The sequence below is a fragment of the Papaver somniferum genome, chromosome 3 (genome assembly GCF_003573695.1).
Source record: "Papaver somniferum cultivar HN1 chromosome 3, ASM357369v1, whole genome shotgun sequence".
Taxonomy (NCBI): domain Eukaryota; kingdom Viridiplantae; phylum Streptophyta; class Magnoliopsida; order Ranunculales; family Papaveraceae; genus Papaver; species Papaver somniferum.
In genome coordinates, this window is record NC_039360.1 from 98,642,538 (window position 1) to 98,657,786 (window position 15,249).

A 15,249-nucleotide genomic window follows, 5' to 3' on the forward strand; every position below is an offset into this window, starting at 1 on the left:
TCCTTGATTTTAGGAAGCTAAAAAGGTGAAATTATGGTATTCTTCCAAATACCTCACCTGGGTTAGACAGTTATTTTCCTTTAAAATAAGTAATTGCCTTAAAAATAAGTATTTATATTAACCTATTTTTGGAGTAAAACAAACACAAATTAACCTAGCCTAGAATATGATAGAATTTTAGACAAACAACATTAAAGCTAACCAATAACAAGGTTATCATAAATTAAATTAAGGTAAACTATTCAAGAATATGTTTTCCCATTTCCAGGCTCCCAAACAGACCCTACAAGTTTTGGATATTAACCAAATCAAACCTCCAACTAAGAAAAGACAAAGAAAAGTTCAAGGGAAGGAAAATTTGAAAGCAAAGAAGAAGATAAACAAAGGAAACTTCGTTCATGAGCGCATTGATTGGAAGTTTGGTGAAATGAAGAAGATAAACAAGATGAAGAACATTGTCCCAAATTTTTACTTTTAAAGTCTTTATTGTAATAAGTTATGTCATTATCTAGATGAATGAAAGAGGCACTAATGTAAATTAAAATTCTAAACTTTTAATGAAAGATGCACTAGTTTTATATTTAATAATATCTTAAAATTAAAATTCGATACAAATGATAGATGCATCATATTTGGGCAGCTAATCTAAACTGATTATATTTGGGCAACATCCTCGAGATAAGATAACAACCATCAAATTGAAATTTTTCCCCCACTCTGTTGCGCCGTTCGAGTCGACACATTTGCTCCACATCAAATGCGTTTTGGCCATTTTGTCGGTTTCGATAGCCTTCAGTAAGTGCAGCTAACAAACAACTTCACACCCTTGCTGATTATTCCGAAGCGATGACACAATCCATTTGCATTTCGATTATTGAGGTTCAATGCTTCTTCCTGAAATCTATGAAATCTGCGACTCCATACAATCTCTTGATGCTGATGTTGTCCATCATTGCCTATATCTTGCATAACAAAAACATAATGCCTGCAAATGGATTCATCTTCAGCTATGCTAAATTTGCGAGCTCAAACTCGAATTGACATATTGGATTTGTGGAGTGAAAGAATGGAGATTGAAGGAATGGTGTGAGTTGAAATGAAATTTGATATTGTATTAATAGGATGATGAAAGACTGTTAGATGAGATGATACGAGCGGTCGAGTCTAAACCGCTGACGGTAGAAACTACACCTACCGGTTTTCTCTACACCGAGCGGTCGGGACTCAACCGCTTGGTAGAAACTTGACATGACTTTGCCACTTAGCCAGACCAATTTACTTGTTTACGAGCTCCATAATGGGTGTAAAACTGGCAAATCTATTGATTTGCCACCCCATAGGAACCGGACTCAACTCGTAAAAAGAAGTTGGGCATTTATGCTGTTTAAATGGGTGGAGGCATCTCTCATATCAGTGGTCATGCACATGCAAACCATGGACATTTGTTACTAATCTGTCAGCTTCTCTCTGTGGAGAGCCATCACCAGCAAAACAAAATGATAGTATTATTACCCATGATACACAAACTAATTACATGTCCTTGCTTTAGAATAAACTAACCGTAATCTGTTACTACAGTCGATGCTCGATAAAACCTGGGTAACTACAATAAGACCTGGTTTCTCACTGAACCCACTTCTATACGTCGATATCATGCACCCAGATTTTGATCGCTTCTAAAACTGTAATCAAGACGTTGAGTTAGCCAATACATTTCTGCCATGCGGGTTGTATGCATATGCCGGTGTACAACTTAGATGTACAATAAGTTTTTCACAATCATAATCTAACAACACAGTTCCTTAGGTCAGGTTTAATGACACATTACTCTCTGCTAGTCAAAAAATTATGGTAATTTTCAACACAATCTTCGTACTGTATATTCTCAAACTTCACAGTTCCACCACTTCTTTCTCACATGTCTCACACAACCATATATACATGGTCAGAGAGACCAAACGCACCTATTTCACAGTCTACTAATTAATCAGAATTTGTAAGGCTAATTGTAGTGCTGTACAGGTACGACCTCATAATAAGACAACACAATAACTAGGTATTTGAGTATTTAAGTCATTAGGCTGTGTTTTCAATGAGATGTAATGATACAACTGTCCTTCATAGTTACTTGTTATCATTCATTGTGCTTTTAGAAACAATAACACAAAACACAACAAGGACAAAAACTCTCTCTTTTCTCCCTCTTCCCCATTTGTTTTCATCAGAAACTTTTCATCACCTTTGACTCCTCTTTTCTCTCACTCCCTCACTCATCAGTCCTTGAGCTCACTCACCAGTCACCATACACAAAAACTCTCTCTGTTTCTCATTTTGGATGGAGAGATTCTGTGTTCTTGTTGTTTATGCTGGTGCTGCTGAAGAAGCTGCAGTAAGTAGACTTTTGTGAAGCAAAGCAAAGAAAACCCTTTCTCAGTTTTTACATTTTTTTTTGGTAAGGTGAGACTTTGTTTTCTCACTAACATCAATCTTTGTTTCCTCTTCTCACCATTTAGGTTTTTTTAGTTAGTGGAGTAGCTCAAGAGGAGACAACAAACCCATTTATCTTCTTCTCTCCTTTTCTGGGTCTGTGTTTTTTCTTTCTTAAACCTCTCCTTAAAACAGCCGTTTGTTAAAACCCTCATCTTGGTTAACTAGGATATTAGATGGGTCACCATGAAACTTTCAAGCTTTCATCCTTCAATACTAATACCTCTGTTAAAAATATCAAAACCTCCATTTTAGCAAAAACCCACCTAGGTTTTATCAACAAAATACATGGGCTTCTCTGAGTATTTTCTTGTTTACATAAATTATTATTTTTACCCTTTTAACTTCAAAAATAGTATCAGCTAAATCTTTGGTTTTTTCACCATTGTTAAACATGGGTTGTGTGGCCTCAAAGTTGGAGAATGATGATGGAGTGGTTTTACTTTGTAGAGAAAGAAAACGTCTCTTGAAATCAGCTGTAGAAAGAAGATATGCACTTGCTGATGCTCACTGCAAGTATTTTCATTCTATGTATACTGTTGCTGCAGCTTTAACGTTGTTTGTTGCTAGACATTCATCTCCTTCTTCACCATTTCTCATTACTTTCCCACCTCCTGATAATGATTCTTCTTTACCCCCTGAAAAGCTTATCTCAAATCCAATGTTTCTTCAACAAAAACCCTCTGAACCTACTCAGGAAACTATTCATTTTCAAGACTCTGATTCTTCTGAAGAAGGAAACGATGGTGTAGTTCTACAGCAACAGCACCACCACCAGCACCACTACCAACAGCATCAACACCAACACCAACAAGTTCAAGCAGAACAAGTCTGTGGGTATTTCTATACAGGTATGCCGCCGCCAATGCCTTCACCACAAAGAGATTTTGGGTGGGATTTTTTCAATCCATTTGAAGGAGTTAGACCAGAAGTTAGTAATCCATTTTTTGGTGGGTTTAGTAGGACTTCTGATGAGGATTTAAGAGTAGTAAGAGAACAGGAAGGGATTCCAGAGTTAGAAGAAGAAGGAGTTGAGAAAAGGGTTATGATTGTGGAAAATGATGAAGATGATGATGATGAAAATGTAGATGAAGATAATGGAATTGAAGTTATGAAGGTAGCGGGCGGTACTAATGTCAGTAGGGGAGGAGATCAAAAGGGATTGACTGTTATTGATACTCCAGTTAGAGGTAGAGAGCTGTTAGAAGCTTTGAGAGATGTTGCAGATCATTTCATTAGAGCCTATGATAATGGCAAAGATGTTTCAAAAATGTTAGAAGTGAATAGAGTTCATCTACAATCTGGTTTAGATGAAATCAAAGGTGGGTCCTTTTTTTTCCCTTTTTTAATTTTTTTTTTGCTTTGTGTGATTCCCTTAAAAATCCATGTTTGAAGCTGTTTTGGATTTCTTTTGTTGCTTGAAAAGGTAGTGCAAGGGTTGTCTTGCTCTAGTGGTTGTTGAAGTTGATCTTTCTATACCCTTTTAGGGAATCTAAGATATTAGTCCCCGGAAAATGAATGGTGGTGGGGTTTTGGTTCTTCTTTACTTTACTTTTGTTTTGTTTTGCTGGTCTTACGTTCTTGTCTTGTATATGGTTATAATTCAAGTGAATCTCTTACCTTGGGTAGAAGCTACATGGTGATTTCGTGGGGCTTCCTTCGACTATTCTCTTATTGAGTTATTTCAGTGGTTTGCTTAATTATGATTAGCTTAGCGGTCCTCTTTGATTTACATTTTAACTACATCGTACTGGAGACTTATCTCATGCAAGGATTTATTCTTGAAATGCAGAGAACTCATCCAAACTCGCCCAAGCAATCACATGGAATAAATCCTCTTCATCTGCTTCATCGACAAAGAGTTTCCTTGCATCTAGCTCGAAAAGTTCGTCATCATGGACAGAATTCAAGAACGAACTCTTCGACGATGATTATGGAGGAATGGAAGCAGGTAGCCATTCACAGACACTAGGACGGCTATATGCATGGGAAAAGAAACTCTATGAAGAAGTGAAGGTAAACACTCAATGCATTTCAAGCTAATCCCTTCCATGCTCATGGTTTATTTGTTAAGTGTGGACTCACAACTTCATCATGTTAACTGTTGTTACTGCCTTCAGTTCGAAGAATGAAATGCTCAAGTAAAAAAACTTGCTTACATTTCTAATCCCATGACGATCTTAGTTTGAAACCCCTCTTAGATACTTTCTTGAATACAATTAGCTTATAGAAGTAGAACATGAGCTAAAAGATATTCCATGCAAGTAACGTAAATTTTCTGTCTAGATTTAGCTGGATGGATGACTATGTAATTGTCAAGTTTTCCTGTACTTCTGCTCAATTGTCATTGAAAAGTTTTATGTTCTTTTGTCTAACTGTTAACTTCAGAATACAATTCATTTTTTTCTTTTGTATTAACAAAAGCAGCAGTGATAGATTCAGAACCACATTTCATCTTTTTCTTAACCCCCTTTTTCTTGTCTATTTAGGCTGGAGATAGCACAAGGAAACTTTATGATAGGAAATGTGCACAACTGAAAAACCAAGATGTCAAAGGTGATGATGCACGCTCCATGGACAAAACTAGGGCTGTGGTCAAGGATTTATATACTAGGATGTTGGTTGCCATACGAACTGCTGAATCAATCTCAGAAAGGATTGAGAAACTGAGAGATGAAGAATTGCACCCACAGCTTATCGAGCTTTTGCAAGGGTAAGGACAATGAGACACGTAACTGCAAAGATCCAAAAATCTTAAATTATCTTCTTTGTCTTACCTCTGTTCTGGAATTTCTTTTCTGTGCAGTCTGATGAAAACCTGGAAGGTTGTGTTGGAATCCCATGAAACCCAGAACAAGATTATGTACGAGGTGAAGTCTTTTACATGCCCTACGTACGGAAAGTTCTGTAACGACTCTCATCGACTCGCTACACTTCAGCTTGATGCTCAGCTTCAGAACTGGCGTTCATGCTTCACAGGGTATGTTACTGCACAAAAAGCTTACATCGAAGCTCTCAATGGGTGGCTATCTAAATTTGTTGTACCCGAAGTTGAGTTGTATTCCAAGGGTAGATCCTCGACACCTCCATATCAAATCGGTGGACCCCCATTGCTAATGATTGCTCGTGACTGGTCAAATTCACTTCAGAAGCTTCCTGATAGATCAGTTACTTATGCCATAAAGAGCTTTGGCAAGGATGTTAGGGCTTTGTCAGGTCAACAAGCGGAAGAGCAGCAACAGAAGAGGAAGGTCGATGGTCTTGCAAAAGAACTCGACAGGAGGATAACTGCATTCCAAAGAGCAGAGAGTCGGATTTTAGAATCCAAGTTATCCGAACAGAAACTTGAGCTGGATGTGGAAAACCGGTTTGAGTACTTGACGGATAGGAAGGACCTTTTGGATATGTTCAGGAAGAGATTGGACACTGAGAAAGAGAAGCACCATAATTACATGCAGGAGACTCAAAGGATCACGTTGAACGGGTTTCAGACAGGGCTAAGTTCAGTATTTGAATCGCTTACAGCGTTCTCAAAAGCTTCTCTAAAAATGTATAATGAACTTGTCGATTACTCTGAGAAGGCAAAGGTTGGAGATGACAAAGGTGATGTACCATCATACATTCAGGATTCTAATGTTGGAGTTAATGGTGGAGTAGGTTACTAAGTAGGGTTCTGCAAACCTGGGATGATTAAAGAATTCCCCGGGAGCGCCACCTGAATCTGTAAATTAGCTAGTGTCGAAGCATCTCGCTGTGACACAGTTTAATTTGTTTTATTATCTTTTTATAGGTGTTTTATGTTTTGCCCACAATTTTCCTGTAGGATTAGGACCTATTAACAATCCTAATTTCTAACACTGTCTCTAAGTCAAATCTGTAAGATGGCTGGGGTTTTTGTGTGGGCAAATAGTTGTTGTAAGTATTGGTTTTAGTGTTTGTTGAACAGAGTTGCAGAAAGCTGATTCTAGTTGGGTGCGCGGGCCTATTACTGTGGCTTCCCTCCTCTAATCCTTCATTATAGTGTGATTCTAAGATTTCATTGAAATCCTATAATTGTTTCATATTCAATTCAAGATTTATAGACTAATCAAAGAACTGTTATGACTTGTGAATTTTTCATGTCTCTTAGGACCCAACATAAGGTGTGTGTGAGACTTGTTTTCCTACCTGAAGCGCTAGACGAGTATGCATTTGTCATCTTTGAAGCTAAATCTTTAGGTTAATACATTTCTTTCATATACACTTGATGACTAAACAAAGAATACACCAACAAGCAGTTACAGTAATAATTACAGCTTCAGAATTGATGTTATTATGATAGGTGTTCATTTGAACCTAACTTAAATAAAGGGAAACTAGAAATTGAGAGAACACTATGATTTCGCTTACAATTACAGCAGGAGAACGTATGCCGATAAACGGTATTATGTCCACTTGCAAAAAGTTCTCAATTGCCGACCCAGCGACTGCACCCACAACAAGTCCCCCGATGGTAATCAGCGTTGCCTTTCCTGTAAAAAGAACATAGCCAGCCACTGATCAGTTACTTATAACTGACAACTACAAAAGTTCAGTTGTGAGCATTATGAATCAGATATTTTGCTGATGAGAAAATACTTCAGAGTTTCAGTAATCGGGATCACGGTGAATGAAATTACACATGATTGACAACCACCTAAATGAGCTCTCCTGCAGGACTCTCTCTTTATTCAGCATAAAATACCAACAAGTTTGTGGCTAGGAGTAGGTTACCCCTTTATTCAAACTGTAGAATGTCTTCAAGTAAACAGTAATGCAACTATACATAATTTTAAGAACTGAACAAGTGACCTATGTAGTAGTGGAGAACTTTAAATCAACGAACCATAAATCATTCTTCTGATCTTACATCTAAGCATGGCCAACTTTAAGATTTTGGATTGTGATACACTGAGCTAAGACTTCTTAGTAACATATGTGCATAAGCAATGAAACACTAAAAGAATCCCTTCTCAGTTCTCACCAAGCTTAGAGTTCTTGTTTGTCAAGAAAATATAATGAAGCTCCAAAGCCCGAACAAGTAAACTATGAAGTAGTGGTGAACTTTAAATCAGCTAACCATAAATCATTACATCTAAGCATGGCCAACTTTAAGCACACAGAGCTAAGACTTCTTGGCAATGGTATGTGCATAAGCTATAAAAAACTAAAAGATCCTTCTCAGTTCTTAGTTCTTACCAAGCTTAGAGTTCTTCTTTGTCAAGAAATATAATGAAGCTCCAAAGCTGCCAGCTAAAATTAGTCCAGGAACATCAGCCGCAGTAGACCCTGGTGTGTTAGATGTTGAGATTCCATTGAAATATTGCAGGGCCATCAAAGTTCCATAGACTCCTGCTTGAACCCCCAACTCATTCATAGTTGGTGTTTCAACTGAAACAGGCGAATTCATTACCCTAGACTGCAACCACTGAGGCATTGAACTATTCCTTGATACAGTTTTAACAGGCTTTGCATCAGCATAACGAATGCTATTACTTAAAACTTTCCCAGCTCGACGCTGCGTTAAGCTCTGCATAAGCAACATATCATATGCAGCCTCTACCTGAAAACTCAATCAAATTACATATATCTTTATCAGAAAATGAAGTCCCTATCAGATGATAAAATCTGCACCATCCAACCAGAGAAATGGGATCCAATTTTGACGATTTTAAAGTTAATGGCGTATACATAAACTAATTCATCGAAAATGACCCTCAAGACACATGCCAATTATTGAATTTCAAATCCAATTGGAGACATAAAGTACTGAAATTGAATTCTAAATCACAATTAAGAAAGAAATATTAATGATGGGTGGGTGTGAATCTAGCTAGGGTAGGGTAGAGAAAAGCAAACCTGGGCGATAGCGTCTTGGTCATCTTTACAAGTGGATAGAATTGAATTCTTGGCACGAAGTATTTCATCAAATGAAGCACCTTCAGAGACCCCTAGAAGTTTCAAAGCGTCTTCAAGAGACATCCCAGAAGGGGCAGAATCATCTGCCTTGGAAAAACCAGCATGAACTAATGTGGTGGTGGTGGTACTAGTTCTTCTTAAGAAGGAGAAATTTGATGAACCCATCCATTGATTTTTGTTGAATTGAAACTTGTTTGGTGAAGCTTGAGATGAAGAAGAAGAAGAAGAAGAAGAGATGGGTGTGCTTTTGTAAATGATTGAATGGTTAACTCCTGCCATGGATAGAGTATTTGCCATTTCGTTCACTTCTCTTTTAACATTAACTTGAGCTGAACCCTGTCTGTTTTTATTCGGATCTCTTTCGTGTAATGTAATTTAAGCAGCAGAGATAGAAAGGTCATGAGTGAGTGAGAGAGAAATGGCAATGATTTTTTGCAGGTAAAATAAAATAAAAAACCCGATAATTATTTGGATGTTATCTGGAGACATGATATAGCTAAGGGCAGCGGCAGTTTGATTTTGTGCACATTTTTGATTTTGCTTGACAAATAAAACAAATGACGAGATTCTTAGCATGCCTCACAATGAAACCACTCATAATTACTAAACCGGTGAAATTTAAATGTTGCAGGAAATTGGATTCCATCTGCATACTAAAATGTTTACGATGTATAACACTTGATCAAAACCTCTGCTTAGACCTCTGGAATCTATTAACAAACAGCTGCATAAAATACCATAAAAGGATTTCCTTGTGATATACCGCTCTGTTATTGCGACAGTCCTGAGCATTTATAGTTAGCAGTCCCCATTTGTCAATACTTACTTGTTTTCCACGACACAACTTACTTAAACCACAAGAATACCACATTTATGATATTCTCCCGAAAAACCCGTTTTTACCTTTTTATACAAAACCATCATCATACCTCATCAAACACTTTCAGTTTCTCCTTTTTCTATACTCAATCGATCCATGCCACCACTGTGACCTCTTTTCAGCTTAAAACCCACTTTTGCACTCCCAATTCTCATTCTCACCAGTACACAAAATGATTGCCGTGATACCAATCTTATTAGCTTTCGTGGTTCTGTTTTTAGGTATTTTTATAGTTTTTTTAATCTATCTCTGGTTATTATGGTATGCAACAAACGGTAGTGTTGATAATCAAGATGATGAAAAATCTTCTAAAATGAAAGGGTTATCAGAATTGGGATTGAAGGAGTTACCTGTTGGTAAAGCTATGGAAGAAATCAAGGGAACGGATTGTGTGATTTGTCTTGATGAGATTGAAGTTGATCAATTAATAAGGTTATTGCCTGTTTGTAATCATGGGTTTCATTTGGAGTGTGCTGATTCTTGGTTATCTAGGAATTCTGTTTGTCCTATTTGTAGAACTAAGCTTCAATTGCATTCGGTTGTTGATGTTGATCCCGGTGATGAGCTTTGTCAAAATTCAATATCAGTGTCCCCGGTGGAACCTCCTCTTTAGTCTTTGCAGCGTTTTTAACTCTTTCTAGGTATTGCCTATTTTTATTTTTATTTTTTTAGAAAGAGATCCCAGAGAAATCAAATGTGTATTGGTTCTATGATGGGAAGATGAAATTGCAAGAAACTTTAGTACGTAAAATTTCAGATTTTTATTTCGTTTGCAATAATTACAAAAGCAAATTAGGCAGAACTGTTATAATGATGTATATTTCTTATTAATTTCACTTGTGCTCCACCCCACCCAACCACCGCCACCTAATGACTGGCTGAGTAGCCATATTGTATATTGTGTATATAATTTGAGGCCGAAATACTGGTCCCAGGATGAAAGTTAAGCCAAAAGGTTGAATTCTAAAGTTTCTGGCCCCCGACCAATAAGAATAGAGGATTTTTAATCTTTTTTCTAATTTTTCGCCATACAACCCTAATTCTATTCTCCTCTTCTTTTTTTCCAACTCCACCGTTCCTGTTTACAATCTCCACCATTCCTGTTTTCTTCCCTTATCTCTTAACTAAATCGAGGATTTTCAATCTTCTTCTCTGATTTTTTTCTCACGCAGCTTTTTCATTCTCCCATGAATCTTATGATTATTAGTTGTCTTTCTTATTACTTTATTTGTTTTGTTTTGTTTTACTTTATAGGGATATACAAAGATATCGATAAAAACCTAGCTTCAGTCAAGCTTTCTTTCAATTCTCCCTCGCAATATTAGTTATGAATCTTATGATTATTAGTTGTCTTTCTGATTACTTTATTTGTTTTGTTTTGTTTTACTTTGTAGGGATATACAAAGATATCGATAAAAACCTAGCTTCAGTCAAGCTTTCTTTCAGATTGAGGCTCTTGAGTAAGTTCCTGCGCTTAAATGATGATGTTCTTTAACTATAAAAGGTTGTAGCCTCAATCTGTTCTATTTTTTAGGGAGATTCTTTTTTCTTATAGCTTCTCTTATTTGTTTATTTTCATAGAGATTAACTGATGTATTAGTTCTAACGCATATGTGGGTATACGTTGATTTGTTAAAGCTACATAGAGGTCTTCTGCTAACATAGATGAGAGACTTCAATAGAGGTATCCATGTTGCTTCTCTTCTACGATTAGTTTCCCTTGCAGTTTAGCGTTATTCGTCTGATCTACTTCGTTGTTTGTTTTGCAGGTTCCCTCGACCATGCACCTGTTGATGTTGTAAGTAGGCATACGGCAATCAATATATGAAGGTATCAAAATCACTCTTGCAAATACTGTTGCGATATCAAAAGCCATTTTCTGCAGGTCTTACTATGCATAAATCGAGTTTTGCAACTCTTAACATTGTTGTTTATTTAGGTTGTTGTTGCGTAACCTCTTGCTGATCGTGTTCGTATAATTGTTGTATCTTTAGTTTTCTTATGTTTTCTGTTGTTGTTTGTCAGATTAATCAAGGTAACAAAAGAGATCTTTGGCGTTATTTCTGCAATTTTTTATCTGATGAAATGGGTGCGTACTCTCTCTTAGCTGGAGTTGGGTTGAACAAGATCATGGATAATTAAATATTTGTAGAGCTTAGCTAATCCTAGAGGTGCAAAGAGGTGGTGTACTCTCTTAGTTGTCTTATCTCTACTTTAATATTAAAAGTTTTCAGGATCTCTTTTTTCAATCGGTCTTTTTTTCTTCTAAAAAACAGAAAATAAGGTTCATTTCAGATTTAGTGCACAAGGTGCAGACTCGGCAGACAAAATAGACCAATACGTTCAGCCAATTGACACTGTTTACAAGGCTTAAATAATGAGAAGAACAAGTAAAAGTTCCGTCTTCAAACCCATGCAACAATAAGCATGGATGGAGAATGATTTTAGGCCATGAATGTTGGGCTCTAGGTTTTGAAACCTATATAGGATTATTTTAGCAGATATCAGTATGATATCTAGACCAGAAATCATGTAAGCATCAATAACTAAGGTCTAAGAAAATCATAATTTCCTTGGGTGTGTTTTCTCTTATTCTTCACATCAAATTTTTATTGTTCAATGTTGATTTTGTTACACTCGCATCTCATTCTTTCTTTTTGTGTAAAATGTTGGATGCTTCAGTGTTGTTCTTAATCTACTTAAGTGTGTGTCAAGGTATCGTTATAATACAAAAAAAGGAAATGAAAAAACCAAATAGTGGAACATGGATAAAATTTAATTTCTTGCATCTCATTCACTTTGATTTTTTTTGTTTGTAGTTTGGGTTTGAGTTGAGACAGGGTTCTAATAGGAGAAATATTGGAACATGGATAAAGAAACTATTGGCAGAAACGAAAAAAGAACGAAAAAAAAAATCGATTCCGGACGACGTTCCCCCAATGTTATTGCACGTCTGATGAGTCTTGATGTGCCACCACCTGAGCAACCAACTCATAAAGTGGACAAGGTTTTCAGAGAATTATATAAGGAGAACTGAAACTATTGGTTTCGTGGAGAAAAACTACTCCTTGCAATATGCTAGGTCATTCAGGACCAATAAGTAATATAGAGACACAAGACTTCAAGGATGTCTACGAAGTCTTTGAAACACTTGACTTGATTTACATGGGTTTACTCAATAAATACTTTTATTGATTTCCAAAGAGTTTAATGGATTTACAAAGTATTGTGATATTTGTTGTATACTTTTAAAATCTCTTTCAAAGTTTATGTTACTCGTTGTAGATTGTCAAAAGGTCTTCTAAAGTTTATATTACTCGTTGTAAACTTGAAAATTTAAAGACTTTGCATACTTACCTATTTTCAAGACTTTGAGTGACTTTTGTGTATATATTTGCCTTGATAAAAGTCTTGCAAAATATGTAAGATTTTGGAAGACTTTCAAATTTTTTATAAAGATGTTTTTTACTCTCTTTTATTTTATTTCATGAATGCACAATCTATAAGACTCCTATTATAGATGAGTATAAATTATATTATATTATATAAAACATTTTTAATTTTAATTATTATGTACAAATGTACATTAATAATTATTTTAATTTATCGTGACACTTTATTGTATTTTATTGAACAAAAGAAATAATTTATATATATAAAATAATAATAATTTATTTTAATTTAGTTGAAGTTACTATAATAAACAAACTACAATAAATTTTGTATTTATGTCTATCATGCATATTTCATATAAAATTTGTTTGTACAAGTCTCCAGGGCTCTACAAATGTCTGCAAGACATTTGACAACTCTGCATAACTCCACAAAAATTTGCTCAATTCTACATAATTCTCGAAAAATAATTAATTTTCATAACTCATTTTAAATCTATACAAATTTACAAATGTATTTATTGAGTAAACCCTGTTATTTCTTCAATCAACACTACTTTTTCTCACAAAATTTGGATGATTTTTTTTTCTTCCTTTTCTTCGATCAACACTATTTTTTCTCACAAATACGGATATACAACTTTTCAACGTAAATTTTAGTTGTTCTCTTAATTGTTTATAAATGGCCTGGGTTGCAGAGAAGAGGCTGGAGGAGTTATGTGTTCCTGTAAAATCTTCATCCAACTGTTTGCTCCAAAACTAGACTTCGATACTGTTTGTATGGAAGAACCTACTGATATTATGGTTTATTTCTTTTTCTCTGATCTGTTTTGGTTTTCGGTTTCTTATTTTTCAGTTATTTCAATTTTTTGGCGTATGAATTACTGATGATCATTGTATTCCATAATCTGATATTTTGATTTCGTGAAGAATGGTACTTATTTGCAGTGCAGGCCGATCTCATAGATTACTAACTAACTACCTCTTAGAAAATCATGAAGTTACTGTTGGTTAAACTTCAACATAGAAGTCACTAACAAGCTGGTTAGGACAAGATTAGGAAATTGATGTAATCCTAAGGGAATTAGAAGTCATCTAGTTCTAAGAAAAGGAAAGACATGTAATAAGGTAATAGGACTAGGAAAAGGAATTCATAGTTCTATATATATATGATCACCAAAGTTGTGGTTGATCATATGAGAAAGATTAGAGCTTATGTTTAGTTTTGAGAGATTTTCTAAACATCAATAAAGAGAGTTGTCTTTATATAATCTAAGTTTCATCTTGCAGTTGCCATTAATTGGTATCAGAGCTTGTTTCCGAGCCATGGAAAACGAAGCCACCATTGTGGGTGCAAAACAGTTCACGCCACCATCAATACAAGTTCCAATCCTCAACGCCACAAACTACACAGTATGGGCCATGAGAATGAAGGTATTGATGAAAATCTACAAAGTTTGGGAAAAAATTGATTCTGGTACATTGGACCCAGACAAAAACAATGTTGTCATTGGATTACTCTTTCAAGCAATACCAGAATGTCTTGTTCTACAAGTTGGTGAACAGGAAACTTCAAAGAAAATTTGGGATGCAATAAAGGCACGCAATCTCGGAGCTGATCGAGTTAAAGAAACCCGTCTGCAAACCTTAATGTCTGAATTTGAAAGAGTGAAGATGAAAGACACTGATACTATTGATAGCTTTGCAGGAAAGCTATCAGAGATAGCCTCAAAAGCTGCGTCACTTGGACAATCCATTGATGAAGATAAACTGGTAAAGAAGTTTCTCAATAGTTTACCAAGATCCAAGTATATTCAAATCATAGATTCTCTCGAACAAGTCTTAGATTTAAAGAAGACTAGCTATGAAGATATAATTGGAAGATTGAAAGCATATGAAGAGAGAATCCTTGATGAAGAAAACAATGGAGAAACTCAAGGAAAACTCTTGTACACAAACTCTTACCAACAAAACTCTGCGACAAGAGGAAGAGGTCGTGGAAGAGGTGGTAGAGTAAACGGAGGCCGAGGAAGGGGAGGAAGGTTTAACTCACAAGATAGAACAACAAGTCAGAATGATCAAAACCAAGGGAAAGAAAAGAAGGATATATCAAACATTATTTGTTACAGATGTGATAAACCAGGACACTTCTCCTCTGTATGCCCTAAAAGAATACAAAAGATGGAAGAAGCAAACAAGAATGAAACAAGGGAAGCAGATACAACTCTTTTCATGCACGAAGTTGTATTCCTAAACGAAGGGAAACTAATACCAAAGAACTACGAATCAAAGGATGGAGAAGAAGGAATCTGGTATTTAGATAATGGAGCCAGCAATCACATGACTGGTAAGAGACACTACTTTTCTGAACTCAATGAGAAAATCAAAGGACAAGTGAAGTTTGGGGATGGATCTTCTGTAGAAATTGAAGGGAAAGGATCAATTCTATTTCAGAGCAAGACCGGAGAACAGAAGCTTGTCACAAACATCTACTTCATCCCAAACTTACAAAGCAACATTCTAAGTTTAGCACAAGCTACAGAAGTTGGATGT

At 35.9% G+C, this 15,249-nt stretch overlaps 3 protein-coding genes and 1 long non-coding RNA gene across 4 annotated transcripts; 3 read left to right on the forward strand and 1 right to left on the reverse strand.

The window, feature by feature from the left end:
- Nucleotides 1-2,242: 2,242 nt before the first annotated feature.
- On the forward strand, nucleotides 2,243-6,484 carry LOC113356937 (nitrate regulatory gene2 protein-like). Its single transcript, XM_026600174.1, has 4 exons — nucleotides 2,243-3,809; nucleotides 4,280-4,503; nucleotides 4,977-5,200; nucleotides 5,294-6,484. The coding sequence occupies exons 1-4, from the start codon at nucleotides 2,882-2,884 to the stop codon at nucleotides 6,150-6,152; spliced, it is 2,235 nt and encodes a 744-aa protein (XP_026455959.1). The 5' UTR covers nucleotides 2,243-2,881; the 3' UTR covers nucleotides 6,153-6,484.
- A 185-nt stretch (nucleotides 6,485-6,669) lies between these two features.
- On the reverse strand, nucleotides 6,670-9,079 carry LOC113356938 (protein CHAPERONE-LIKE PROTEIN OF POR1, chloroplastic-like). Its single transcript, XM_026600175.1, has 3 exons — nucleotides 8,365-9,079; nucleotides 7,705-8,068; nucleotides 6,670-6,998 (listed from the first exon to the last, which is right to left on the reverse strand). The coding sequence occupies exons 1-3, from the start codon at nucleotides 8,719-8,721 to the stop codon at nucleotides 6,823-6,825; spliced, it is 897 nt and encodes a 298-aa protein (XP_026455960.1). The 5' UTR covers nucleotides 8,722-9,079; the 3' UTR covers nucleotides 6,670-6,822.
- Nucleotides 9,080-9,617: 538 nt separating this feature from the next.
- LOC113359781 (E3 ubiquitin-protein ligase ATL23-like) lies at nucleotides 9,618-9,917 on the forward strand. Its single transcript, XM_026603362.1, has one exon. It carries the CDS (start codon nucleotides 9,618-9,620, stop codon nucleotides 9,915-9,917), a length of 300 nt encoding a protein of 99 aa, XP_026459147.1.
- A 780-nt stretch (nucleotides 9,918-10,697) lies between these two features.
- LOC113361511 lies at nucleotides 10,698-11,433 on the forward strand. The gene is made up of 4 exons (XR_003365158.1): nucleotides 10,698-10,764; nucleotides 10,943-10,988; nucleotides 11,074-11,134; nucleotides 11,330-11,433. It is a non-coding gene; the product is annotated as an uncharacterized LOC113361511 (long non-coding RNA).
- Nucleotides 11,434-15,249: the final 3,816 nt, after the last annotated feature.